This window comes from Paralichthys olivaceus, chromosome 11 (genome assembly GCF_024713975.1).
Source record: "Paralichthys olivaceus isolate ysfri-2021 chromosome 11, ASM2471397v2, whole genome shotgun sequence".
NCBI classification, from domain to species: Eukaryota; Metazoa; Chordata; class Actinopteri; order Pleuronectiformes; family Paralichthyidae; genus Paralichthys; species Paralichthys olivaceus.
In genome coordinates, this window is record NC_091103.1 from 19,618,481 (window position 1) to 19,646,020 (window position 27,540).

General features: G+C 40.8%; 1 protein-coding gene across 5 annotated transcripts in view; it reads right to left on the reverse strand.

The window, feature by feature from the left end:
- The window catches only part of pitpnm3 (PITPNM family member 3), an 82,850-nt gene that overhangs the window by 42,349 nt on the left and 12,961 nt on the right, over positions 1–27,540 (reverse strand). For 2 of the 5 annotated variants that reach the window (XM_069534052.1, XM_020088626.2), the window contains exons 2-5: positions 25,334–25,429; positions 13,623–13,733; positions 1,202–1,272; positions 803–1,023 (exon numbers count right to left, since the gene is read on the reverse strand). In XM_069534052.1, the coding sequence (XP_069390153.1) occupies positions 803–1,023; positions 1,202–1,272; positions 13,623–13,733; positions 25,334–25,429 (499 nt within the window). Of the gene's footprint in view, positions 1–802; positions 1,024–1,201; positions 1,273–1,760; positions 1,905–13,622; positions 13,734–25,333; positions 25,430–27,540 lie in introns of those variants that run through there. The other 3 variants (XM_020088628.2, XM_069534053.1, XM_020088629.2) reach the window with 3 other exon arrangements.

Genomic DNA, 27,540 nt, shown 5'->3' on the forward strand with positions numbered 1-27,540 from the left:
ACACAAGAAGGAGCACGGTTTAAAGGTACAGTGTGTAGAATTTAGTGACATCTAGTGGTGAAATTGCCTGTTGCAGCTGAATACCCCTCAACTGACCCTCTCCTTCCAAACATGACAGAGAACCTGTGGTAGCCTTCAGTTGTCATAGAAACTCAAAAGGTGTTTAGTTTGTCCAGTCTGGGCTGCTGTAAAAAACATGGCGGCCTCCATAGAGAGGACCCCCCCGATGTAAATATAAAGTATTTAAATTCAAAGAGCCCCCTAGGGTAAAGACACAACAATCGTACAATTTAGATGAAACACACTAGTGAAAACATCATAAGGATTATTTTATATTCAATTTGTGCTAATGGATCCCTTTCACCTAAATCTGGGCCTTTAATAATAAGGATGAATACATGTATTTAATGCAAAGTCTGTTATACTTTGTAAATTGTATAAAAACAGATTCCATTATTCTGGATGCACTGAAACAGTCTGGGTCTCTAAAAGCTGATTCTTATATTGCACAGTAAGGTTTTGGGACAAAGCGATCATTCATTGATGCAGATTGTTCAAGTCTCTGTAAATCGTATTGGAGAGATCATCAAAGATATCATTTTATTTGGTGTTTTGATGATGCTGCAAGACATGAGTATACAAAATATCCTGCAGCTGTTTAATCTGATTGAGATCTAGTGACTATAAAAGACGAAGTATATGCGTCATTGTCAGACCTCGACCCTTGTCAACTTATTTAAACAGGATATAAGTATATTAAACCACATCAGGATTATATCCGTGTTTCGGCAAAGGCACTCACTTGGACACCAGGGAGAAGGCATCAGCACACACGGCCGGACATGGCACCAGCTTGATCATCACGTGTTCTGCAGCAGCCTGAAAATGCGCCCGCGCCACCTTCTCCAGCACTGACGCCAAAGTGGCCACATCACCGGCCTTCGTGCTGGGGTCTCCACCTGCCGTGTCCAAGATGTTTCCCCCGTGCACCACAAGCAGCAGCACATGGGTCTTACACTTCCTCTGCAAAAAGGGTTAAATTAGAGTTGAAAGAGAAGCAGTCTAAAGAAGGGACTCAAAGGAAGGGGAGGAAACATTTTAAGGAATAAGATGGGCTGCATAAGAAGACAAATAATGGGGAACGTCTACTCGTTCTTGGCCACTGGTGAAAACACTGAGAGGCTCTTCATAATGATCCTACCTCTGTGTCCTCCAGTCCTTCAACGCTGCTCTGAGGGGCACAGTGCCGGCCACCCAGCTGGTAGAGACCTTCTGTGAGAGTCAAGTGCAGAAGCAGGAAGGAAGGAAAGAGGGCAGAATATAAAAAAGAGAGAAAAGAGGAAAGAAAGGATCACTGCTGGAGCCACTTCCCCCAGATGCACCAGAAATATAAATGAATATTGATCTGTGAATACGGTCAATATGACTAATTCCTCTTCATCTCTCTTCATTCCTACTTGAAATTGGGTGATGGGTCATGTACCTCGAGCTTAAATATCATAACCTTGAGATTCAGAATTCAATGCTGACAATAATCAGCAGGCATGTGGTTGTTTCTCTGCTGCAGAATCGAAAGCCACCGCATGTTATTGGATTTTGGTTCCTGTGATGCTGTAAAAACAATAGACCTCTTTTCTCGACACAAAGGATGAGGGAACGGGGACATATTTATCCAAAATGCAACAACTAGAAGCATCTCTCTCTCGCTCTCTCTCTCTGTGTCGTGCAGCACATTATGGGAACCTGGCCAAACTCATTACCCTCTCCAGAAGCCTCTGTACCCTTTGCCATCGTATTCCCGAGCTCTCCCTCTCTCCTGGCTCAAGGCATGGCTCCGTGCTTTCCTCGCTCGCTCGTTGTTTACTTGGCCCCCTCGTCTTGGAGCGACAGTCATGAGAGGCCCGCACAGACTCTGCACACTGTCAGCTCCCTTCTACTCCGCTCTCAGCCTGCTTCCGGCTGCCGGCTTGTCGACAATAGCTCAGCACACACAGGGGAGTCAGAGTGCTGCTCTATTTTGGTCACAGAGTAACAAGAAATCAATGGAGAGAGGTTTTCTTTTTCTGAAAGAGGCAGAAAAGTTCCTCCAAACACCTTGTAAAGTGTTTTACTGAGCAAACACAGCTGGGGAGGGAAACATTGTGGGATTTGACAGTGAGCAGAAAAAATGTTGCCTTTTTAGATGAAACCGTGATTGTAGTTATTTGTGGTACAGATCTTAGTTTGTTTTTGGAAGACAACATGAGGGAAATTTTGTTATATATGATGAATGCTTTTGAGACAATAAAGCCTCAAGTCTTTCCTCTGTCTGCTTCTCTACACTACCTCCTTCCTCTCCTCCTCAAGCAGTGTGATTGGAAATCCATCTGAGGATTTCTGTTATATCAGGGAAAAGAGGCATTGGTTTGCAGAACCCTTTTTTTTCTAAAAATTTTGTAGCAGTAAAGATCAATTGATGAAAATCTTCAGTTCGTCATTTTGTGCCAGACGGAAATGTCTCAACTAGCTGGTTCCCAGAGGATTAAATCCTTTGGTGATTCTGAGGTTGAAATCTAGGGTTTTATATATTGGATGGATTGTTGTGAATCTCTCTGAAGATATTCAAGATCAATATTGAATCATTTTCCGATGAACCTTACGACCCTCTGATTTTTCACCTAACCCCATTATCAGGTCAGAACTTTAATGACCTTTAATGAAGTGGTCATGTCTTGTTCATCCTTTCCTTTCAGAGGGAACCCCATGATTTCAAGTCAAGAAGTCTGAGTGATGTCACAGGTTATCGTAGTTGAAGATAATTTCAAGTTTGTATTTTTGTCAGACCAAGTCTGATGTCTCCCAATAATTGATTCTAATCCAAGTCCACACCTCTAAAATGCACTGATATACAGTATTTTCTGTGTCAAATAAACATGGATAAAATAATTGAAAGCTGAAATTAAGAAACTGCTGCTTTTGGAAACCCAAAAAGTTAGAGCAGCACCTCAAAACTTTTGTTTTCATTACATGTCACAGTTTTCTGTGTTCTACAACACACTCACAATATAAGAAGCCCTCGTGTATCTCATGCGTAGCATCATATTGGAAATTGCCCTGACTATCTGCAACAAATAGCTGCATTCAGCAGATTGTTGGAAAGACAGTCGGAGGAAATAGCAGAGCTTCAATCGCCTCATAATGATTTGTGAGAGGACAAATGAGATATTTGTCTGATATTGGAGCAAACTGACAAAATCATCTTTCTGTTTGCACGGCTTGGTAAACCAGCTCCCTGCGGCCAATTCTTTTTCCCCCAGCAGCAGATTTGTGTCGTTCAAGGGCCTGAGTCCAACTATCAATCTGCTTTTCTGTTTTTCATCACTTGTGTTTCCCCTCACAGGTCTGAGTTCTGCCCATCGCTTTGTGCTTTATGAAGCTTAGTGGTCTTTAGCAACTCTCACCCTGCGCCCATTAATTCCCAAACAAATGACCAAGGCTAGAAAGTACCATTCAGAAAGCCTTACAGCGGTTCAGCAGCATCAGTGCCATTTCCAGTGTTTCGAAGCCCAGAGATATTTCTTTACTTACCCACTAGAGAGAAGAAAAGAAGATTGACCCCAGAAACAGGGCTGTGAAGATGAAAGGGCTCTACAGGGAAGTCTATGAGAGCTGAATGAAAGGGATGAAATATTGATCTATTGATTAATGTTTGGATCCCTCTTGTGTTGTATTCTGTCAGTGTTACTATGAGTGAAAATGTCATTGTCCCATTAAACTCAGCATTGCTTCTTTCTGTGTCCAGCATGCAGAGTTTTCATATTCTATTTATCTCTCCCTCTGAATCTTCTTCCTCGCAGGTCTCAGCCACTTCTATCACCCGCATTCATCATCAGCATGATCCGCCGCCGGGCTCTTCCCAGGGAGCATAAAAATGGCAATATGCCCTCAAAGTTTCCTGCCTGCTGGAGTGTGAATAAACTCATTAGAGCGCTACAGTATCGCTGTGATTTATCTGCGTTCCAGAGAAGACGTGCACAGAAAACAGCAGCGTTGGCGGCTTTTGGATATTTTTGTTTTTGCCTCTAAACCTTTAGCTTGATTCAGGAAGACATGCTGCAGTCTAAGTGAACATAAGAAAAGGTTTATGATGCAGAACAAAGGTTCTGATTACATTCGTGGGGAATGATTATGAAAACTTTCCAGTACACAGACTTGTGACAACAATCAATATACTTTCACCGTATGTCATTATAAAGACATCAGTGGTGGTAATAATACTAAAAGGGCATATAGTATTGATTACTGCATGACATTTTTATTGCAATGACCTGCTCTGTCTGTGAGGTACATCAGTCTCTTTTTGCTTTGTTTTCGGTTCCTTTTTACACCAAAATTAGCAGGAATGCACAACTTTTTAAATGTGGGTGAACCTCAAAAATAGGCAACTGACTGTTTCCCATTTCCAATAGAAGAGTCTACATTTGTGTTTTTCTTTCTGGACATGTTCAACATTTGACCCTGCAGTGGATGCTGATTGCATCTGGAACCATGGCATGTTTGGGAGACAAGATCATAAAAACAGTGAGCTGAAGAGGCTAAAATGCTATAGAGCTAAAGGGAAAGAGGGACCCCTTTCATACACATGGCTCAGTCCGTTAAGAAAATATTCATTAGTGCAGCCCTACATGTTTTCATTCAACTGCTCAAGGGTTATTGGAATGGCCAAACAAGTTTACACCATTATTTACTCCAATTTCTTCCATAGGGTGCTGGTAGAGTGGCTGACTAATGTAGAATAATGTAGAATTTCAGTTACTGGACATAATATGGTTAAACAATGTATTTCACTCTTCTTCAGGTTCCCTCATCAAAAATGATGATTGAGAAGCTTGACGCAAACTGCGCTCCACAACAAATCTGTCCTCTCATGCAGGAATGACAAATAACACCCAGAGGTCTGGTGCACAGTGAGACCCGGGTTTCTGCAACAGATGCTATGTTTACATTTGCTTTTGATCACTGGGGCTGAGCAAACTGTGCGGCAACATTTCTGTCTCCAGTTATATTAATGAGAAATCTCCATGAAAAATGTCTTGTGGAATGTGTTGCAGGTAAGATGTCAAGCTTTGACTCGACAGTGTTTGCTGTTGTGCAGGTTAGGGTGCTCATTTGGAGGAACGCTATATCTCCTGACCCCCTCTGACCCCTGGCACAGTACAGGCATGCCAACAAGCTCAGCCATCTGTTCGCTGCTGCAGAGATCAGGGTCTGTCGTGTTGCCCTGCTGCAAAAAGACCCCAGGAGACGCCACCAGCTCCACTGCATGACAAACCTGCTGACCCCCCCCCACACACACACAACATAAGGCGAAGCAACGCATAAAACAAACTCACAGACACATACATTCAGACACATGCACACACAATCTGTCTCTAACAATCCCAGCTGCTCCCTGTCCACATGCTGCACTGCAACAGACACTCCTGGGTACGTACACACACACACACACACACACACACACACACACACACACACACACACACACACACACACACACACACAAAGGAAATAGGGACATGCTGATGTGATATTCACCATAAGCATCTATATCTGGCGGAAAATAAACTTTTTTACTAAAATGTCTGTAAATACGAGGCTACAGAAAGGAGATGTCAGCTTTGAAATTGGAATTAGCAAGCCTGGCTATGTCTAAAGGTAATACAATCTGACCAGTAATAAGCAATCAGTGTAAACATGCAACATCTGACATGTTCATCTATAAATTTACATGTATACTAAGCTACAGAGGTAACTGGCAGTAGCTTCTTACAAAGTAGACATGACAGTGGTAACAATGTTCTCGACACAGAATGTATTTTTCAACTATTTCTTTTAGACGACACACAAGAGTGAAACTGAGACGTTTTAAAGACCAAGCAAATGTGTTCAAGTGAGTTGATGAATTAAGTTGCAAAATATTGCAGAAGTGAGTTTTACTTCCCACAATGAGCTCCAAAATGTCTCATGACCAAATCCAACAGAAGGGAGCAGTTGTGTTTATAAACTGAGTCATGCTGAGAGCTGTATTATTTAGTGAAGCGATTTTATAAGTAAAGAAATTGGATTGAATCAGTATAACATATTTTCAATGTTTTGATATCAGTTTTGTAGAAGGACAGAACATTTTGAGTTAAGTTTATATCATCAAGGTCACACACTTATCTCTACATAACATACAGAGGGGTTTACAATGTGAAAAACATCTGACTCACTACACTTTTTAATGTAACGGAAAAACCTCAGGCCTGGTGCACAACCTCGGACATAGTGACAGATTTAACCGATTTTGGATTTTATAATCGTCAGAATGCACACTTGGACAATTGGGGCAGAATGTGAGACCACACACTTTCCGTTTGTCAGAAACAATTTGACAGCAAGGACTCCAGGCACTTGAAATCTCACCGAAAACTGGCGTGATTGTTCTTCTTCAATCAAAAATGGAGGCGGATTGATGTTGTGTGTCTGTTTTGTTTTTTAAAGAGGGAACAAAAACTGTGGATGTATTCATGGCTGAAAAGGTAGAATTGGCTTAAACGTTTTGCAGTGTGGGCTAGAGGTGAGTTGGAAATGTATTGCTGTTTGTACAAGTACGCAATATACAGATAATATCTGGAAAGACAATCGTCACTGAGACAAATCTCAGGAGGAGAAAAAGGCATTATCCTTCATCAACAGTTAGTCAATAGGTGACACAACAGTAATATGAATAAATAGATTTAATCATGGAAATTAAATGCATAATATATTTTAAGTGGCTATTAAGTTTTATAAATTGAAGGGTTTGGATGATATTGATCCATTTCTATCCTTTTGTCAGCACAGTGGCTGCACAATGCTTCTGCCACACGTGAACATGCACAACAACACTCGATCAACATTACTTAAGGGTCAAGGGAAGTGTTAAGCATCAGCAGAAGAAATCTATGGGGAGCTGAGAGACATGACGCACTGCAGTGATACAGCCAAAAGGCTGTAAAAAAAAAAAAAACACAGATGAGGCAGAGCAATCCTCCAGCGATGGAGAGCCGAGTCTTTAAAGCCACTTGTTACAATTATCTCACCTCTCCCTCCTTTTTGGGCCATTTGCAATCTTTATTAGCATTCGGCAGACAAGATATTTGTCTTTCCAGCTTATACGACTCTCAAGGCAGTTTTGGTTTCAAGAGAGAGACAAAAACATTAATTACACGGGGATTAAATTTAAAAAAGGGAGATTATGCCTGGGCTGGCGTCGTGTGTTACAAAATGACTTGGCCAGGAGGAGGTGGTGAGCAGAAAACAGATGAGACCTGAAACGTATATTTTTCCGTGTCTCTCTATCTCTGCAGGTGTTTCTGAATAGAGCTACAGGGTGCGTGCAGAGGAGAGAGCTGTGGTCCTGCACACAAAATGGAAAATCATTCTCTCATTCACTGTATCTCTCTTCAGGTCACTTTGTGTGGAATTATACTCTCATCATACATTATGTTGACAGAATGAAAAATGGTCTGCGTTGAGTTGTTTGGTTGAGTTTATCTCTTAGTCATCTCCACCCAACTGTCTCTTTCCACTGACATGGCCATTTCTGCCAACGTTATCCCAGCTTGGCAGCACAAGTCGAGGATGCGGCCAAGCTGGAGTTTCTCTTTATCAAGGAGTTTTTAAAAGATCAGTTACGTAACACAGTTATTTCAGGTTCGAACACTTTATGCACCACCAGTCAGTGAATGGAGAGGAAAATAGATGGTAAATAAAAGAGCGTGGCATAAATATGCTGATAAGAGTGTTTGCATATTGAGCAGATGGAGAGCCTGAAAGACGCCAGAGCAGTGGCTGATGTTAGATCACACAATGTCGCTGAGCAGTGATGAAGAGGAGTACAGTGGAAAATAAAGGAGCGGTCGAGCAGCAGACAGTCTTCTCCATCATTGAGGTTTTCATCACTGTAGTTTGTCTGCAGTGGATGAGACGGTGTTTACAGTAACCAGTGGCAAGTGGAACAATTCATGTGGGAAAATGGAGCAGGGGTGATGCGAGAACATGATGGGAAGAAAGTGATGGAGCAGCAGAGAGGCCAGGGGGAAATGGACGGTTAGAGAAGCTGAGGGAGCAGAGACGCTTTTGAGGTACCCAGAAATAGATGGAGATCAAAGGGTGGTGGCTACTACACGGACTGAGAGGAGACCAGCTGAACCTCAAATGTTTTCCTAATGGTCCCATTTTCCAATTTGAGATCATTTCTCCATGTGGGTGAACCAGACACTGTTCGGACCTACACACAACACCTCACTCCACCAGCTCCCATCTCTAATTATAATGAGGCGATTACACAAATGGGTAGCAGTGGCTGCCGCGGTTATTAGCGAGTCATTTTTAAGCTTTTAGCCTTGGCAGTTAATTCTTTCAGCATAACTGCAGCAGTAACTAAGCAGACGATTTAGCCACATTCGTAGATGCTTGTCACTTCACAGTTTGTGCTAATGCTTGAATACGACTGGAATTTTAAAGTAGCTACAATCAGTATTTTTATATTAGCCGTGGAGCGGCCACACGTCGCGACAAACCCAGGAATAGTTCTGCCCCTGCACCTCAGCTCTGCTTTTCTCATTGGCTAGTGGTGACCAACAACAGAGCTAAAATATGCAAACTGGACATTTATTCATCAGAAGTGTTGCACCATGTTTTCAGAATTGCAAACTCTGTGATAAAAGAAGTTAATTATACTAGATGACAATACATTGGCGGTGTGTTCTGAGATTGCTACCCTGCCCCCTGGAGGTCAATATATCAATGACTGCAAGTCCAAAAGATTTGTGACATCACACGTCTTGTACTGAAGGGGATATTTTGCAGCTGGATTACAAAGTTGTAGAAAAACAATATAATTGTGTCACTGCATAAATTACTTTTATTTAATACTTTCCTTGTTTTCTGCATTCCTGTCTTTGACCAATACATTCACTGACTGTGTTGTATCACTGATGAACTAGAATCACGTTTTTTAATTTAACAGTAGGTTTAAAACATCACAGTGATTCTTATTCTAATCTGTTTATTTGCTCATTCTTCATAGTTCAGTGTCTAGATTCCCCTGTGAATAGCCACAACAGATATTTTTGGTGTTGCCTAGTTTAATGAGGCAGAGTTTATATCTTTAATATTCCTGTGCTCCCACAAGTGTAGGATGTAAACAAACAAAAACAGTGCAGCTCCTCAGCAGGCGTATGCACATTTGTATGCAGGTCTATGTTGGGGAGTTTCTATTTTGGGTGCATTTGAGTTAGCTGCCCAAGCATGAGAGACAGAGCAAGAGTGAAAGAGAGAGGGAAAAGGTCCAAGTAAAATTCTCTTCAGCCGTCTGAGGTTGAAAATCTACTGGAAGCACCAAACATGTCTTTTATTTCCCTCTCAGAGGGTCATGAACGAGACAAGACTTCATAAAGTTAAATTAAGGGTCTGATAATAGCTTCATGTTGTCATGTAGTGTGATTGAAATGGAAGGTACCTGTTGTACGAGACACACTGATTACATTTCAGGGGGGGCATCTAATCTGTGCTGCCCTCTCTATTTCATAAAGTAGATACTCATCATGTTTTTATAAAAGATGTACAGATTACACACAGGATATACTTTATATATATCTGTCGCTAGATATCAGAGATGCTAGTTCAGTAACTGATCACTGGTGTTTTATCTAAATTATATGAATTGTTTTTTTCTTTACCATGGAATGGGCCTTTATATTTAAAAACTTTATATTTACATGGAGGGGGATCCACCTTTTGAGTTTTCATGACAACTGAAGTTCACCACCGGTTCTCCTTCATGTTGGGAAGGGAAGGGTGAGATAAGGAGTATTCAGCTGCAAAATGAAGCTTCACCTCTAGATGTCACTAAATTCTACACACTGAAACCTTTAATTTAATTTCTTTTTCTTTTAAATGTAATTTTAAAATATTCTTGTTACTTCAAATCTGTTCTCTTATATGAATAACATTTGAATGGTTTTTATTTTTTATCTACATTGCATGTAAAGCAATTTGAGCTGCATTTCAGGTGTTATACAAACACATTTTTTATCATTATTTTTAATTATTATAAGGCATCAGTGGAAAATGAAAATTCACTCATTATCTCCTCACCACTATGCTGATGGAGGGGTGGGTGAAGTGTCTGAGTCTACAAAACACAGCAGAATCCAATACAATTGAAGTAAATGGTGACTGATTCTTCAAAAGTAAAGCACAACAGAAAATAGACAGAAAATGCCAAGCGTCCGTAAGCCCTGACATTCACATATGACTCAAAACAAGGTCATTTACAGCCTGTTTTTAGCCTAAATGTCCTTTGATATCCTCCTCTGGAGCCAACATTTATTGGTTAAATTGCACATTTGTATGGGACTATTTTTTTGCTGAAGATCAAGACACATTTGGTTCTGTAGTGACAATTTATGCAGCAGGACAGTGAATGTGTAATGGTTCTTGGTGATAAAGCATCAGGTTATCAGGGTCAGTATCCGTAGACTTTTGCTTTAAGATAAAAACAACATATAGTTTCACAAAAAAGCCTACTTATACATCACTGTGTAGCACTGAGATGACTCACTAGTACTGCTGCTGCAGGAGCACCTCTCAGTGTAATGGGGGGCAGAGGGGACGTGTGTAAGATATTCACAGTGCACCCCCTTCTTCAGTTACTAGCACACGACTTGGTACAGCATCCCTGCAGGGGCGACTTCTTTCATCTCTGCAGGACCAGCCCACTGAACTGCAGTGATTAAAAGCATCCACTCCACTTTGTCAAACCTCAGAGCTGACCTTCACAACAAGAGCCGCTCCATTTATCAGGAAACAAAAACCAAAAAGAGGCGCCGTGCTATCTGCTCATGGCGGTCAGAGGACCTGTGAACCTCAGAGGGTAATGACATTTACACACAGTGATGTGGGGAAACCAACTACGACTGTTTACTGCTGCCAGTTTAAAGTATTTTTTTTGTCCACATAACAGGTTTTTATCCTTATCTGATGAAGAAAGAAAGCTTAATATTCAAAATATAATATAACATTTTATATATGGATTTTTATTCATGCATGTGCCATGTTTTGACTCTTGCTGCTGAAAAAATTGCAATCGTCCCCATTGTGGGACCAATAAAGGGTTATCTTATCTCATCTTGAGACAAGAAAAAGCATCACCTCAATGAAGCGTTTCTCGGAATGAATGTTCCCTCTGAGAACGTTATTTCAGTCGATCCGTTTATCAGAGTCTCTGGTGTGATTATCCAGCCACTACAACTAAATTACATATTATCCAGAGATTTAACTGCAGTGTTTTACAGACACAATTTAAAAATCTCACTTTGCATCTTCAGAGATCATAATTAACTGTTGCACATCAGTAATTTTAATAGAACAGTTTCAGAGGGTTTGATGGAAGAGAAAATTCGAGGTTGTCAGGAGAAAAAAGATATAGATGTTTTATAGCCTATATAAAACATCTATAGCATATTCATTATGGCCTATATTTTCACCAGTGTCTCTTTGTTGGTTTATTTGTTTGTTTGGATGATTTTCTTTTGCAGGATTCTACAAAAACTACTGAACTGATTTCCACCAAACTGGTCAGATAAAGGGGCAGATCCAAGATCTTTAACATGTTTATGACAAATAAATAATTCAAGTTAAACCTATTTGGAGGTTTTTTAATTTACTGACTTACAAGAGAAGCCTATTCTTAAAGAAAATATCACAAGAGGTCATCCAATCTGGCGCTGAGAAAACAGCAGTTGCCATGTTAAATAAAGCCCTTGAAGTGGCGCAACAAGGAAGTGAGGACGAAAAGCCAAACAGAAAAATAAAGAAAGACGGGATTTCTGTCCACGGAGAAGGGACAACAAAGTTCCCATATTTAAGTCTTCAGTGCTTCATTTACTTTCGGAACAGGAAGGAGATGAAAAATGAAGCTGAGCTTCTGCATGTACAGTATGTGTGCACAACCCATTGGTAGTCCTGTCAGGTTTTGTTTGAAATTTGATGGTGGACTAAAATGGAAGTTAAATAAGATTGGAACCTCTTTGCTTGCAAAAAGTGAATTTTATTTAAACCTAGGTTTTACATGCGCATAAATAAACCGAGGCACAGAAAGAGCAGAGGACGAACACAGATACGAATCTGTTTCAAGCTCATTGCTCGTCCTCCGGCATCACAGAGCAGGGAGAAGAAGCACTGAGCTTGAAACACGCTGGATATTTGCAAGCTCTCAGGCAGCCTTGTGTTTATTCATGCTCATATAAAGCATCCATGACAAAATGTTCACCCTTTGCAAGCAAGGATCATTCAACCTTTTTTCACTTCAAATCCTGCCCTGGTCTTCAAAGATGGTTCTTTGTGATGTGAAAGGTTCACTTCATATAACCACAGCAAGTGGTTGCTTTACTTTGGCTGGGTACTACAGCTCTCATTAACCCATTTATGAAACTATATGGTATTTCATGTACAGTAAAAACAATTTAAATGTGAACGTTCTCAACACTAAAGAACACTAAAGAACACTAAACAAAAAAAAGAAATGAAGGTCAAACAGCTTCAGATATTTTGCAAGATCTTAAAGGTACAGTGCGTAGAATTTTGTGATATCTAGTGTTGAAATTACATGTTGCAGCTGAAAACCCCTCACCTCACCCGCTCCTTCCAAACATGAAAAATAACCTGTGGTAGCCTTTAATTGTCATTAAAAAAAGGTGTTTAGTTTGTCCAGTCTGGACTAATGTAAAAAACATTGCAGCCTCCGTAGAGAGGGTCACCTCAATGTAAATATAAAGTATTTAAATATAAAGAGCCTTTTCTGGGGTAAAGAAAACTACAATTCATACAATTTAGGTGAAACCAACTAGTGAAAACATCATGAGGATTATTCTACCTTAAATTTCTGCCAATAGATCCCTTTCACCTAAATCTTACACACTGGACCTTTAAAAGGCTGGTGAATATTAGCAATGTGCACATCAAGTGGCCAGAGATGCAACATGTTGTCATGTGCCTGCTGTGTTCAAAAGAACAATATGTAGCCTTAGTATTCATTTAATGACGATAAAAACACTGAAATGTTGGCAATGCACGGGCAAAGCAGACATTACAAGTAGAATAAGTTGCAGCACTGGGCTAATTTCACATAAAAATCATTGCTAATCTGATCAAATTTGCAAAATCATGCCTCAAAAAAAGAAAAAAAAAGTTTTTGTGCTGAATGAAATCCATGTTCAGTACCTGGCTGAAAACACACAATTGCAGCATTTTGCAGTTTTAGCGTGGAGGGTTGTTACAGGTCTGAACGGAGTTAGAAGTCGGCACATATTTGTTGATACACCTCAGACAGGATGAAATAAGTGTTTTAAAAAGGACTTAATACAGCCTTGAATAGAGGCTACAGTCCATTCAGAGTCGACTCACCATTATCATCATTCGGTGGATAATTCCCACTCTCCTTCCAGACAATTTAAACCTTCATAATGGTTGTGCGAAAATGCAAAATACACACCTCTGTTGTTCACACTTGCGTCTGAGTGTCATTGTAAATGTGTGAGTGTGGGAGTGTGTACCACGTGACTGGTCCTCCATGTGCCCCAGTGTTTCGATCTGCTCCACCAGGTCATTCGAGTTCCACTGACTCATACCCAGCAGAATGGCGCTCTTCCCCTCCATAACATCTGCTGACACACACACACACACACACAAAAGTAGGGTTAGATGGTACATTACTCTCCCTCTCTGCATGTCAGTAATGTGGTAGCTTGGTGCTTGAGCTCAAAACCGTACAGACCGACCCTTCACCTACTCTGCGGTTGTTTTGAGTTATTTTTCCACATTTTACTTTTCCTCAGGTGCTTGACTCACATCTGCCTCGTTCATTTATTCGTTTTGTGGCCCCTGTTTGGGGCGAGCATTTCCCACCTTCAGCACACTGTGCACACGACATATCACACTTCTGGTTTGTGCCAGCTGGGCGTGGTCTCTGCTCTGTTTACATGTGTCTAACCAAACTGGACATGCTGATGGTTCCAGCCTGATGCGCGGCAAATAAACAACACAACAAAATGCCACAGGAGAGCCAACAACACTGCAAACAACCGAGTCTGGTAAACACGTGTGTTTCAGGCTTTTCAAACACAATAACTATCGCTCTGCTGCTCTTTGTCAACACTAAAAAGCTGAATTTTAGCCTGAATGATGAATAAAAAGATTAAATATGCCCTAAAGTCAGTGGTGCGACATGTTTATTGAGCTTCGCAGACAATTTTCTGTTTGTGCTGGTCCAGTCGTCTGTGAGGAGCTTTATTAGACCTGCAGCCACACTGGCGGCTGTTTGATTATTGGCTGATAGAGATTCAGTGTCTGCATCATGTGCTGCCCGCACTAAATTTAGAGCCCCCCCGCAGAGTTCTCTTATAAACAAACACGATTATGATTACATTCTCTGTTTCAAGCCTTTGTAGCCTTAAGACCTGAAGGATTAATTTGAATTTTTTTATTTTACAAAACCTGCAGCATTTATGTCATTGTTTCTATCAGCGTACTGTCTTCACGGTCTTTTGGTGGCACTATGACTGACGACGCATCTCCTCATCCTCCTGTCTGACGACAGGAAAAACGATGCTGCAGGATTATCGGCATCCCATCCTCCCCTCTTCCATCACTCAGTGAAATGCATGTCAAGGTCCCCCTGCGATCCCTCTCTAACATTTGTTCATCGCCTTTACACAGGTTCCCACCTGTAGCCTCAACTCCCTGCTATTTGCTTCAGAAGCACAGGAAGAACATAGTGTCCACGAGCAGAACCACGATACATGAACTCTCTTATTCCTTGTGCTCTCAAACTATCGTTGAGTTAGTTGAGCTGATTGTTCTTGGTACTACGATATTAATCTCTGCTATAGCTTGTAATTCAGAAAGATGTCCTAATATCATAAAAGCCACACTAACACAATTACAAAGTCATCTCATTACCACCTTAAGGATGAAAGGTTTGTGCCTCAGAAGGATTTAGAAAACCTTCTCCATGTATTTATGTTCAGCCAACTTGTCTGTTTTAACGGTGTGTTCACAGATCTCTCCAAAAGAAAATTGATCTGAAAGCTGCAGCTCCTTCAAAATGCTGCAGCTTGAGTCCTCATTAAAACCCAGAAAGTGGATCACATCCCTCCAGATCTTTACACTGGCTCCCTGTCTGTCAAAGAACTTCAAACTCCTGCTGTTGGGTTATAAAGCATTGAATGGTTTAGGGCCAGAACATATTTCTGATCTCCTGCAATAAAACACCCAGACCCCTCAGATCTTCTTTCTGTCCCCAGAGTCAAAACTAAACATGGACAAGCAGCATCCAGCTTCTATGCTCCGCATATGGAACAAGCTCCTGGGGATCTGGATGTCTGCTACTAACAGTCTGTCTTACACTGCACTGTTATTTTAACTCTTTTATTTCTTATTCTTTATATTTCTTATTTTATTTTGTGTTTAACTCTTTTCATTTTTGTTTAAATTCTTTTGCTTTTACAATTTGTCATGATGTCTTATTTTATGGAAAGCACTTTGAATTGCCTTGTTGAACCATCTTTATTTATTGATTTAACTATTTATGTGACCTATACTGCAGCCAGTCAGCAGGGGGCGATCACAACACTTTGGCTTCACTTTGTAGGGACCTGTCATGTCATCCATCTTTAAATACAATCTATGGTTATTAGTAGATTAGATTAGAGGAAACGTATGAATCCACTGGAGCGCTGAGCACCAGTGGCAGGCTTATATTTCATTGTCATGGTAACACACAGTTAAGGTTGTGGAATGGTCACAGATAATAGAAAGTGACTGTGGATTTAAGAAAAGCAGCTTAAGCAGAGACATAGACAGCAAGAAAAAAAAAACACCTGTGTGCTCATACAGAAATAACACTGTCAGAGTAAATGACAAGTTCTGTCTTCAATTTTTGTTTCCTGGAGTCCAGTGAAGAGACAAGCTAGGTGTGGTTCAGCATGACCAACACGGCCGTCTGCCCGTCGCAGACTGTCAGCCAAGACAGTTCGAGACAGGATGAGTCACGCAGGAAGAAACCCATCTACCTGACAGGCTTCTCAAATGTTCCAGCTCTGAGAGACTCTGCTGGGCCCCGTTCATTTGGATCACACAGCAGACCACTCTACTGGTCACAGTCCGTCTTTAACGATCTGCTCCGACTTTCCATCCTCCCTCCCCCGGTGCCCCATCTCCCCTGCAGTCCCCCGGCACTAATCTGACTGTAATGATGCAGGGACATGATACGCACTCTCACGGATTCAAACAAACATAGACGAGCGCACGAGGGAAATGGAGAGGAGCGACAAAGAGACACGCAGAGGGGTGCCCGGTGGATGTGAACAAAGCGCGGAAGGATGTAAGCAAGCCTGTGGCTGGACAGGACCAGAATGCAAAGCAGGCATCACAGCAAACCCTGAAAAAGCAGAGTGCCGAGAGGCTCGCAGCCAAAACACAAGCTCCTCTGAAAAGCTCAATGTAGTTGAGCTGGAAAAAAAAATACTTTCACAATGAGAGAGATCCAAAGGAATATAGGTGCAGCACAAACACACAAAATGCACAAACAAGCAAGATAAATACTGATTCAAGTCCCCACATCTCCTGCTTTTGGAATATATGAGCTAAATCTGATTTGGGGCAGAGAGAGAAATAGAGGTGTGAAATTTGCCTGCAGCAGACAGCCCAGGGGGAGAGAGGGGAGATTTAGAAACATCCTTCAACCTGTCAGCTCACAGTGAATAAGTGTCAGAGAGGAAGAGAGGGGAATAGACGGCGTGATTGTCAAACGATGAGGGAACGGCCTCGGATGACCTCTTCCACTCCAATTTGTTTTTGCACTTCTCGATTCCTCCATCTCATCATCATGCATTCCAAAAACATTACTCCAAGCTTTATTTTACGCCCATTAAACGTCAACTCAGGTGCATTGTGAGAAATGAGATCACTTAGAGGATCATCCTCTGAATGGCATGAACAGGATGATTCTGCTAAGTAGGCTGCTTATAAAGGACTGCATTGAACCAGCATGTGAATCTTACATGTAGACAATAAACACGTCCACAGACATATGTAAGACACGCCATGGAAAAATGGAAAATTGATTGAACTTGCCATGAAAATACATACAGATATTCGCGGGATCAATTCTAGTGACTTTAGTGATCCCATCAATTTTCCACCAGCAGTAAAAGTATTTTTTTGATCCTGTGAAACATCTCAACCTCTATACAATGGTAAAAAATTACAGGAGTATTCATGGTCCCCAGAGGATGAATTCTAGTGACTTTTGAGATCCCCTGATTTATGTGAACATTTTCAAATATTACACAGATGGTGCGATGGCCAAAAGTGAAATATCTCAATATCTTTGTGATTGTCCAACAATTGTAGTGATGGTCCCCAGAAGATGAATTCTGGAGACATTAGTGACCCCATGACTTTTCCTTCAGTGACGCCAGCAGGTGAAAGTTTTCAAATATCACACGGATGGTGCGATGGTCAAAAAGATTTTTTACATCAAGATGTAATAATTATTCCCTGGGAAATTGATGAAAATGTCAAGCGCACCAGGGTGAAAACATAACCTCCTGGCAGCCTTATTATAATTAGATTTCCTACGTGTTTACATACTCAGTTGACCTCCACTGGCAATTTATTAACTGTGGCAGCAGCAAAAACCTCATTCTTCCTTTCAGGCTCAATCTGTCAATTCAATCCAATTATTTAAAAGTCATGTCATCAACTAACAAATCAGAATGAACACAGCGAATTTGTCAACAGCTCACGTCAATAAACAAAGTGACAATCGTGTTCAAACTTGCTTGAGCGGCCACAAGGCACGTTCAGATGTGATAAACTTGAGTAGCTTCATTGCATTATGAGGTAAACAAAAGTGTGTGTGTGTGTGTGCGTGTGTAGAAGATACAGCCATATGCTATGAAGAAGAGAGTGATAATATTTCATTCATATTGCTACAGGCAAGTGGAGATCCAGTGGAATTCATCTGAATCTGCGGAGGGAGCAAAAAGAGGAAGAGACAGAAATCCTGCGTTAACCCCTGCTACTGCTGCTGCTGCCATGAAAGAGCTGAAACCCTGAAACACACTGAGAAACCCTTTACACATAAAAGCATATAATGTTATGAGATCATGCAGCATTGAAGATTTTTGCTCACGGAGCCTGATTGACACAGAGAAACAATTTAACACCTGAATTTATTCTATTACCAGCTTTGCATTTTCAAGAGATGCCATTTTATAAAGATTTTCTATTCAAATATAAACACATGAAGCTGAAGAGGTCAAAAGTGTTTCATCTCGTTAAACAAATATCTCATATCTTCAATCCCTCTGAGCTTTAATAATATCAAAGAAAATAAAAGCATGACACTCTTCACAGTGAGTAAAGGCTCATGTTGACTCGGTCAAAGTAGAGCTAAAGATGTTCCACTATGTTTCTGCATGCGGCTTCTTCACTGAGCACACAGCTTTAAACTGTTCATCAGAAGAAATGAACAGTGTCTGGATGAAACTCCGAACAAAATGTAACATTTGACGAGAGCTTTGGATTTTGCTTTTTAACTCAAGCTTCAAAAGACGTCTTATCTCAGTTCTTTCAGATTCTGGATCTGTGTCGTAGATAAACCGGAGCTTTACATGCCACTGGTGAAAGGTGCATTTTAAACTCGACAGTGGAGGCGACTGTGGAGGTGAACGGGTCCTAAAGCCAATCGGTATTTTCCCTTCCATCTTTCTGCATATCTGCATGTTGGCCTGATACTCTCTGCTCTGGCAGCAGTCTGTGTTACACTTCATTTTGTCGTCACAGCTCGAGGGGACAGTGATGATGTGATGAACTGTGTGTGTTTTATTCTCTCTCTTCGTGTGTGTGTGTGTGTGTGTGTGTGTGTGTGTGTGTGTGTGTGTGTGTGTGTGTGTGTGTGTGTGTGTGTGTGTGTGTGCATGAGGCTCAACTAGGGGCATATGTGCGGACAAGCTGAGAGCTGCCGCTGAGAGATGACAGCACCAAACCATCCAGCATGCAACAGCTGTGTAGCCTCCACATCATGTCATACAAACACAGTCTGACACACAACAACACTGACTGACGGAAACTGAAGCAACTCTCGTATGAACAAATGCACATCTGCTTTCCATGTTTTACAATCAGAGTCACACAAGAACGTTTCAACACTTTTTTACTGATCAAAGTGATCAGTGATTCTGATTTCAGTCACCTCAAATGGCTTTTATTCAAGGAAACCTGTGCCTACATTCAGTTATTGTTTCAGCTCTAGTATAGAAAAATGATTTCATTTTGTAGCTATGATTTAGCAAACCAAAGTAGTTTGTAAATTAGCATATTCTTAGATACAGCCATGGCATTTGATATTTAGGTGCAAACTATGAACGATGCCTGAAATCTAAAAGATCTGAACTGAAGTCCATGTCCCACGGACTCTTGGCATTTCCCCTAACGAGGCTCCGTCAGACCTGCGCTGCATCCAATTTCCTGTCTGTCATTGTTGCTCTGGGTTTGATCTCCAGGGAGCGCAACAAATGAGCAGGCAGGTAAAGGACATGGACATGACACCTCTGAGGCCATGAAATAACTTTGTGGTGCTTTAGATAAGAACCACTGTCCTCATGCCTTCTGCTAAGATTTAAAGTGTGTAGGGTTCCTAACAAGTGTGATTGTGAACACAAATAAGACAGCTCTGTCTAGTAGATTTTAGTGCTTCCTATATTTTGTATAAATATAATTTAAAAAAATGAATTCGATAAAATTGATTTGCCCTGTTTATCTATGACAATAATACATTTGTTTGGACTCAGTAGGTCACATGACTGGAAAGCTATTGAAATAAATAAATACAATTAAATATTAATATTCTTATAAAATAGACTTAAAAATCCAGAATCCTATTTTTCTAGGGTAGCAATAATATCTGATATGATTTGGAGTCAGGGGGTCCAGTGGTTATCTCAGTTTTTAAAACTGGATTTATTGATGGTGACAAAGTGAAAGCTCTGGGATACTAAGTGAAGCTAATTTAAAAAATGGTTTAATTGTCAGTTGCTGGACATGTCAAATATTAGTGACCTGCAGCTGTGGACACTTCTTGTGGACGTGCATTGTTCTTAAACAACATAGTCTTTATTCAGCACACAGTCGCTGCACGCCGCAACTCCACGTGCACCGACCTGTCGTAAAAAAGGACGTCAAAAGCATTGGAACTTTCTAAACATTCAAATTAAAATGCCAAATTTACTGTGAGCAGCCGGAGCCCCTTGAGGTGGATCATCTCCTGACAAGTATTTACATTTATCATACTTAGAAAATAATCTATTCAGAGACTGTGTATATACACAAACATGCAGGGATAACAGTAACAATAACAGTGGTCTTTTTAGCAGAAAACTGAGCACATTCCTGACAGTACTCATACATTTTCATGGTTTTCTGGGTCCACTGGGTTACACAGAGTGGATGCAGGCATTCATCATAACCACATAAATAAAACTGCCCCAAGCTTATTGTTATGGTTTGACTTGTAGGCTTATAAAATGACAAACTCCCCGTAAATCACTCTTCACTCCCTGTTTCCCTCCGCTTTTTCTATAAACAGCTGAAATTACATTTAGCCAAAGACAATATAATAAAAAAAACATATACAATGAGCCTGGTGGAAATAGAAACTAACACACAGCTTATATGCATCCAAGATTGAGAGTCGTGCAGTTAGCGAGCGACTACTGTGGGCCGTATTTTTAACAACCTTTTATGACCTTGTTCTGTTTTCCCTTTTAAGGGAGGCTTCCTTCACACAGAGCATGTGTTTACGTTCGGAATAACTTGCTCTGTTTCCATTTCTGCAGGACACGTCTCCACTTTTCCCCTGAGCCCAGACAACAAAGTCACACACCAACCACAAGGACGAGACACCCTTAAAAAATATCTGCCTGTCTTTGGATTTATATTACATAAATATATTTGCTTTGTTGCATTTCATATTTTAATGTCGCTCCATTTTAAAAAGCTTCTTGAACGACGGACTGGATATATCAACATGAACAATGGTGAACAAATGAAGCCAAATCGTCTTGATCACCCCCTGGTGGTTCGTGGCAGTATAGGTCATAAACTCCACCCCTTCCCTGTTAGTAGATTGGACATGGACCCAAAAAATAGGGGAAAACTATACGACAAAAAGAAGAATTTCAGATATGGCTTTTAGCATTTTAGGTAGTTCTCATCACACTGATGTTTGTTCACGATATTTAATACTATAAAAAGTAATTTGATGCATAGCAGTTGGTCGAGCACATGTATCGGCAGGACCGTGATACTGCGGCTCCACTTTACAATCACTACTGCCAGATTCTGGCCCCAAAGTGCAAGATGGCGGAACCCATACCCAGGATATTTTAGCTTCATACTATAGAACAGGAGTAAGTAGAGACAGGGTTGGGACAGCCGCTTTTATCCAACTTGAAAAGACAAATTAGAGGTTTTTCACAAGCTAATATCTCAAAGCACTAACCTGCCTCCAATCTTATGCAGTGTGAGATGGTGAAATCAGATGTGATACGCTTTGTCTCCGCAGAGAAAGCCAGTAAATAATAAGCCAATTAGAGCGGGGAAATAGCCTGGAATTAAAATAGAGAACAAAAACTGAGTGGTACCTTCACCACCAGTGTCTAGACTCAAAGTCTGGTCCCCTGCTGAGTACGAGGACAACATCACATTCTAGTTAGAAATGGATGAATTATTGATGTTACTCCAAACTTAATACACAAGGGGGCCACCGCGGCAAACCAAATTAAGTATATTTTGCATTTATTAACTATATAACTGGGGTATATAACTTTGTATATATATATATATAACTCTTTTTGTACTATAATTTTCAAGGTTACAATGTGAAAAATGATACAACCTTCCTCACAGAGTAGATCTGATCATGCAGGTTTATATCTGCTTTACTTAGACACTCTCTCATGAGCGAGATAAAAATATTAATGCCACTGTCATATCTGTCTGTTAAATATAAATATCTACTATATAAAGTACTTTATTTTATTTCAGGAAAAAAATGCTGGTATTTTGGTATTTATGAATCGTCTGTCGGTGCAGATCAAATTGTCTCGCCGGCCGTATACAGCCTGGAGGCCAGAGGTTCCCCACCTCCGTCAGATGAGGAGCTGCAGGCGACAGGCTGCACCTCCAAATTCTCAGTGAGGTATAACCAGCTCTGCACTGTGCCCTGTTGTTGGCACACTCATGCCTTATGCAGCATGAAATCAAATCACAGAATAATGGAAAAAGAATCCTTTCTCTTTCAAAAAACAAGCTTTCCTGCATCGAGAATTCTGTGACCTGTTGTACGAAACCACATTTGCCGTTACAACCTGTGACTAAAACTACCGTCACATCAGCAGAAGATACATTTTCAAGGAATAAGCTGAATATGCATATGAATATGAATGAACACGAAGCTACAGCCAGCAGCCTGTTCACCTTTTAGAGAAAAGACTGGAAACAGGAGCAGACAGCGACAGCTTGTGCTCTGTACAAAGGTTAAAAACACACCTCGCAGCACCTTTAACACTCACTAATTAACATGTCACACTAAACCCAAAGTGTAAAGGAAAGTGTTAGTGAGTTATTATTACATTATGACTGGGCACATCCTGATGTGTCTGTTGATTGCCTGCACAATGCAACTAAGTCGTTTTTAATGATTGAGTTGATCAAAATCATCTATTAAACTATATAAAATATGTTGTGAGCTTTAGACATGGTGGTTTTGGGATCTTTGTGTCAAACAATAACATAAACAAACATCAGTATCATTGATTTGCTTTTTGCACGGCGGATGAGTCTCTCCCTGTATCATTTCTTTAAACAGGCTATTTAAATGTGCTGTTTATTGAGAAAAGATAAGGGACATCTCCGTCTCTCCTCTTCACACACAGGGACGATATTTCACAGCTGAGCGTTGAATCTCACGATGCAGACAGCACAAGGTCGGTTCACATGCAACATCTGTACACTGTACATGCTATCTTATGCCACAGTGGCACCTTGACACCTTGGTTTCATAAAAATGCATTTCTAGCCAGGCACCGCTTTTCTCCATGACACCTGTGATAAGGATCGATAGTTCATAGTTTATTGGACTTTTCGAGAAAATAACCGAATATGCCATGGAAGGGAAATTAGGAGAGCAAACAAATCAGATCAGGGCAGGAGCAGAGAATGAGAAATTAGAACAACAGTGAGAGTGACTGAAAAATCCATGAAAACTTCCAAAAAACAAAACGTGTGACTTTGTACCACGATAATTAAAACCAATGACAAAAGTGGAATTGGAGCTGAGCGTTCTCCAGACGTCTGATCTGTTACCCAGTGAGCCTCATCATCACCATCTATTTATATTACAGACAGGGTTTCCCCGTGTTACATGCTGTGGAGGCTGGAGACCATAATCCAGAGTGAAAATATTCTCTGTCAATATTATATCTATAGAAAACTCAACGCAGGAAGTTCACAGCACACTCAGACATTAGCAAGAAGACAAGTGAAATAACTATGCTAAGTGATGAAGTGAAAAGTGCGTCCGCTTTGTGAGTGATCACACTGTTCGCTATGGAAAGATGACACTTGTAAAACAAAGCTTACAGTACACTGAATGGATTTCGAGCGTAATTTTCTCGCCCTCCCATCATCATCTAAAAATCCAACAGCGTTTGGCTGCTCAACCAATTTTTCTGTTATGTCTGGTCGACAGCTCATTCTCCTGGTGGACGCTGGTCAGCTGACTGAGTTACTGCAGCGAGTCGATTCCTCTTTCACCCCTGTCCCTCTCAAATAATCGATAGCTCTGACATTTTTCACACTTCAGTCTTTCTGAGCTCATCATCTGTGACAGGCAGATAATTCTCGGCTGTTTGATAGATTTTCTCTCCGCTTCATTTCCGTGGTAAAGACTTAGTGAGATGTTAAGAACTCTTTTCGCCGGTCATGAATTTATTTTCCAGAACACGTGACGGCAGCATTCAGAGAAGTCCTGCAGTCTGAAGTGGACTGATGGAACATTTTAAGACTGATTAACCCTGAAAGACTGTTCATTGTGTCAAGGTCTGTAAAGCTGGTTCTCTGTCAAAAAAATATCATCTGTAATGGATGAATCTTCTATTCCTTAAACATAAGACAAAAATATTTATCTATGCCAATATGGGATCCTTTCCCTAGAGAGGCCGTTTGATTTGCTCCTTTGGTTCAGGTGTTGTGCACTTATATTTTTTTTGTAATGGCAGGAGACATGATTGACATCATGATTATATGAAGAAAGGTTGGACACCAGAAACTGACAACACACCACTGGCTACTGGATGACTTTATAAAAAAACATATTATAATAATAGTAACTGATAGGTATCTCTACTGTCAGCCCCTGGGGGGATGTGCACTTGGAGTGAATAATTGGGGGAATAAGTATTCCTGGTAGTGTGTGTATTTCTGGTCAGTCTGACATCTTGAATGAATTTGCAGGAATCTTCAGCGGTGCACTGAGATCATTTTAAAGGGTGAAAGTTAATTCGTAATCCATTAGTGTCCCGGTCAGACTCTGAACTCAGGATTCCCAGTTTAGTCATGGACACATATTCACATCATAGAACACCAACCCTGCACCAGGATATACAGTAACGGTGTCAGTATTATTGGAGGGAGAATTCCTCTGGGTCTTGTGATGTGTTCATTAGAGTCGGTCTAAGTTTCTACAGTAGCAGAGTCATTTCCCACCACAGGAAGTGAATAACTCGTAACCTTTATCATCGTCATTATTATTCCTGCCTCTGCTGAATCCACATTTCTGCCAGATGCTGAGAAAACGTGTTTTTTTTATAGCCCCTGAATCCAGCTCCACCTCACCTCCTCTCTTATGAGGACCTGGACATGTAAGTTGGTCTTACAAGAGTTCTCCATGTTTTTTGTATTGGTTATTCTGGTCGATACACAGTAGAGGTTGCTGTAGTGTTTGTTTAAGTCAGCCAGACCACTTACACTCTGCACAAAGCTGGCATCAACTAAAAACGTCTATTTAGAGGCATCTGCTGAGCTTTGTGAAAGCAGAATATCTGACAAAGTTCCTGTGATGGAAAAGAGTGACAAGTGTGGAAATTAGTTTGAAAGGGGTGAATACAGGCTAAACAGGGAAATTAAATGTGATACTAACCTCTGGCATCAAAGAATTCCTCATCAGAGCTGTCAACTGATTCTTGTGCGATATTCTGCAGACACCAGTGAGGGGCACTGTGCTTTCGAGATGAACCTACCAATCGGAAAAAGAAAAAAAACAGAAGATCTGCTTTTAAACTGGAAGGATGACTGACAGACCTGAAGAGGATAGATCAAATATAAAAACATTTGTGTGGCTTTCTTTTTGCCTTTTCAGCTCTAAATATTGAGTAAAAAGCAAAGCCTGAATGACCCAGGAGGGGGTAGTTGGCCTTTTGAGAGACACAGCGGGTGAAAAGACCCAAATGGACTTTCCTTTGAGCAGTGTCACAGCACACAAGTGTCTCAGCGAGGAAGCCCGTCGGTGCCTCTGTGACCTTCTGATATAGGAGGAGGGATGAAAAAGGATTGAGAGCACTTTCCATTTGTTGAAAATATTCACTCATAAGTACCCAGGCCTGAATCCACTGCAAATAACGGATTGTGTTTGATTTCTTGAAAATCACAGAGGAAGACAGAAGCTGTAACAGGGTTAAACCGACAAGATGATCATGCAGCAGAGGTTATTAATAGACTGAAAAAATTAATACTACTATAGTTCTACTACACTACTATAGTTCTATAGAAAAAACTAGCTTTATTACAATGGGTGGGACATTTTCATTCAGTGTGTTCCCATGATCCCATTGGATCAGTGACGTCAAGAAGCTTCCTATGGTCGTGTAGCTGTAATGAACCACATGTTCCTCATGTGCCCCAGGGTCAAATCTTCAAGCTTCATTTTCCCACAGCCTGGCTCCACTGCATCTTCTCTCTCACACAGTCAAGACATAATATGGCTATGAGCAATGATAATATATCACATGTACGAAACACCAGAGGCAGGAATATGGTAGAAAATTGCACCTTCTACCATATGAATCATGGGAAATAGGAAATATATAATAAACTGTCTCAAATGGTACATTTCAGTTCCACTAAATGTTCCTGCTTGCAAGTGATAGCATGCATATTGAAACATACATCTGAATAGATACTGCAGGGAGTTTGCTTTTTACATATGCATGTAATTATTAAATGGTGCTGGTGGAGAAGTGTAACCTCTTTAGATGTTGAGCAGTTTCCACCCATCACTTTACGCCACTCAACTCCAGCTCAGCTCCTGAGCTCCTCTTGCCCCCTGTGAATTTCAAAATGGTCTTGTTCTCGCTGAGAAACCTGTCCCTCGAGGCTTTGCATGAAATATGTGCGTTGTCGTCTTTACCCGACCATTTTACGACCAGCAATCGCTTTCAGAAAATTACAATTTTCAGTGTGGTGGTATTCTAATGACACAGGACGTGCTTTGTGCTATATGTTCCAAGGCAGCTACTAAGCTGGTTACTCATTCCCTCTCACTTCTGTATTTCTCACACATACCGACCCTGTAGCACTTCAGTCCCTTCTAAGACAGAAGAAAATCATGTAAGAACTTTAAAACATCTCCGCCCCTTTATTCACAGGAAATTTGGACATAGAGACTAGAACTGTATCCTGTTATAAGATTAAAGCAGACATGTGATGCTAGTGCAGACTTTCTTTCCTCTATTGTATTATCTAGATTTGTTGTGTATATAAAAGTTTGCGGTATAGGGACTGGTGAGGAATTTCTGACCATCCTCACACAGTACATCTGTACACCATAGAGCCTGTCTCATTGCACACATACTCCCAAGGTCAGGTTATATAAAACATACATTGAAGCATGTAAACTTTTAATATAAATAATACAAATTAAAATTATGAACCTGAATATGGGTGTCAAATTACTTCTTTAAGTCACACTTTTGTCAATGCATTTGCTGGTTGCAATGACTGTATATCTAGCTTGCTGCCAAAAGGTTTCACTATACAGCAGAAATGCATGAAGACGAGGAATCAAGACTTGAACTTGACCTGAACATAAATAAACATGGCTAACACATAAGGGATAAACTGGAGCTCTGTCTTCAGCCTTTGACTTAGGAGCAACTCTGCCCCTCCGGCAGCTCGAGGATCCCTGAACCACAACAGAACCTTTAACCCTGCCATCTCGACCTGTGCTGAAGAATGAGCGATTGCTGCCAGCCAAAGTAGCTTTTTTCTTCCACCTTACACAGACACACATACGCCATCCTCGAGTGCTAATTTGCGTCTGGAGGAGCTCAAAGTTTTATCTTGACAAAC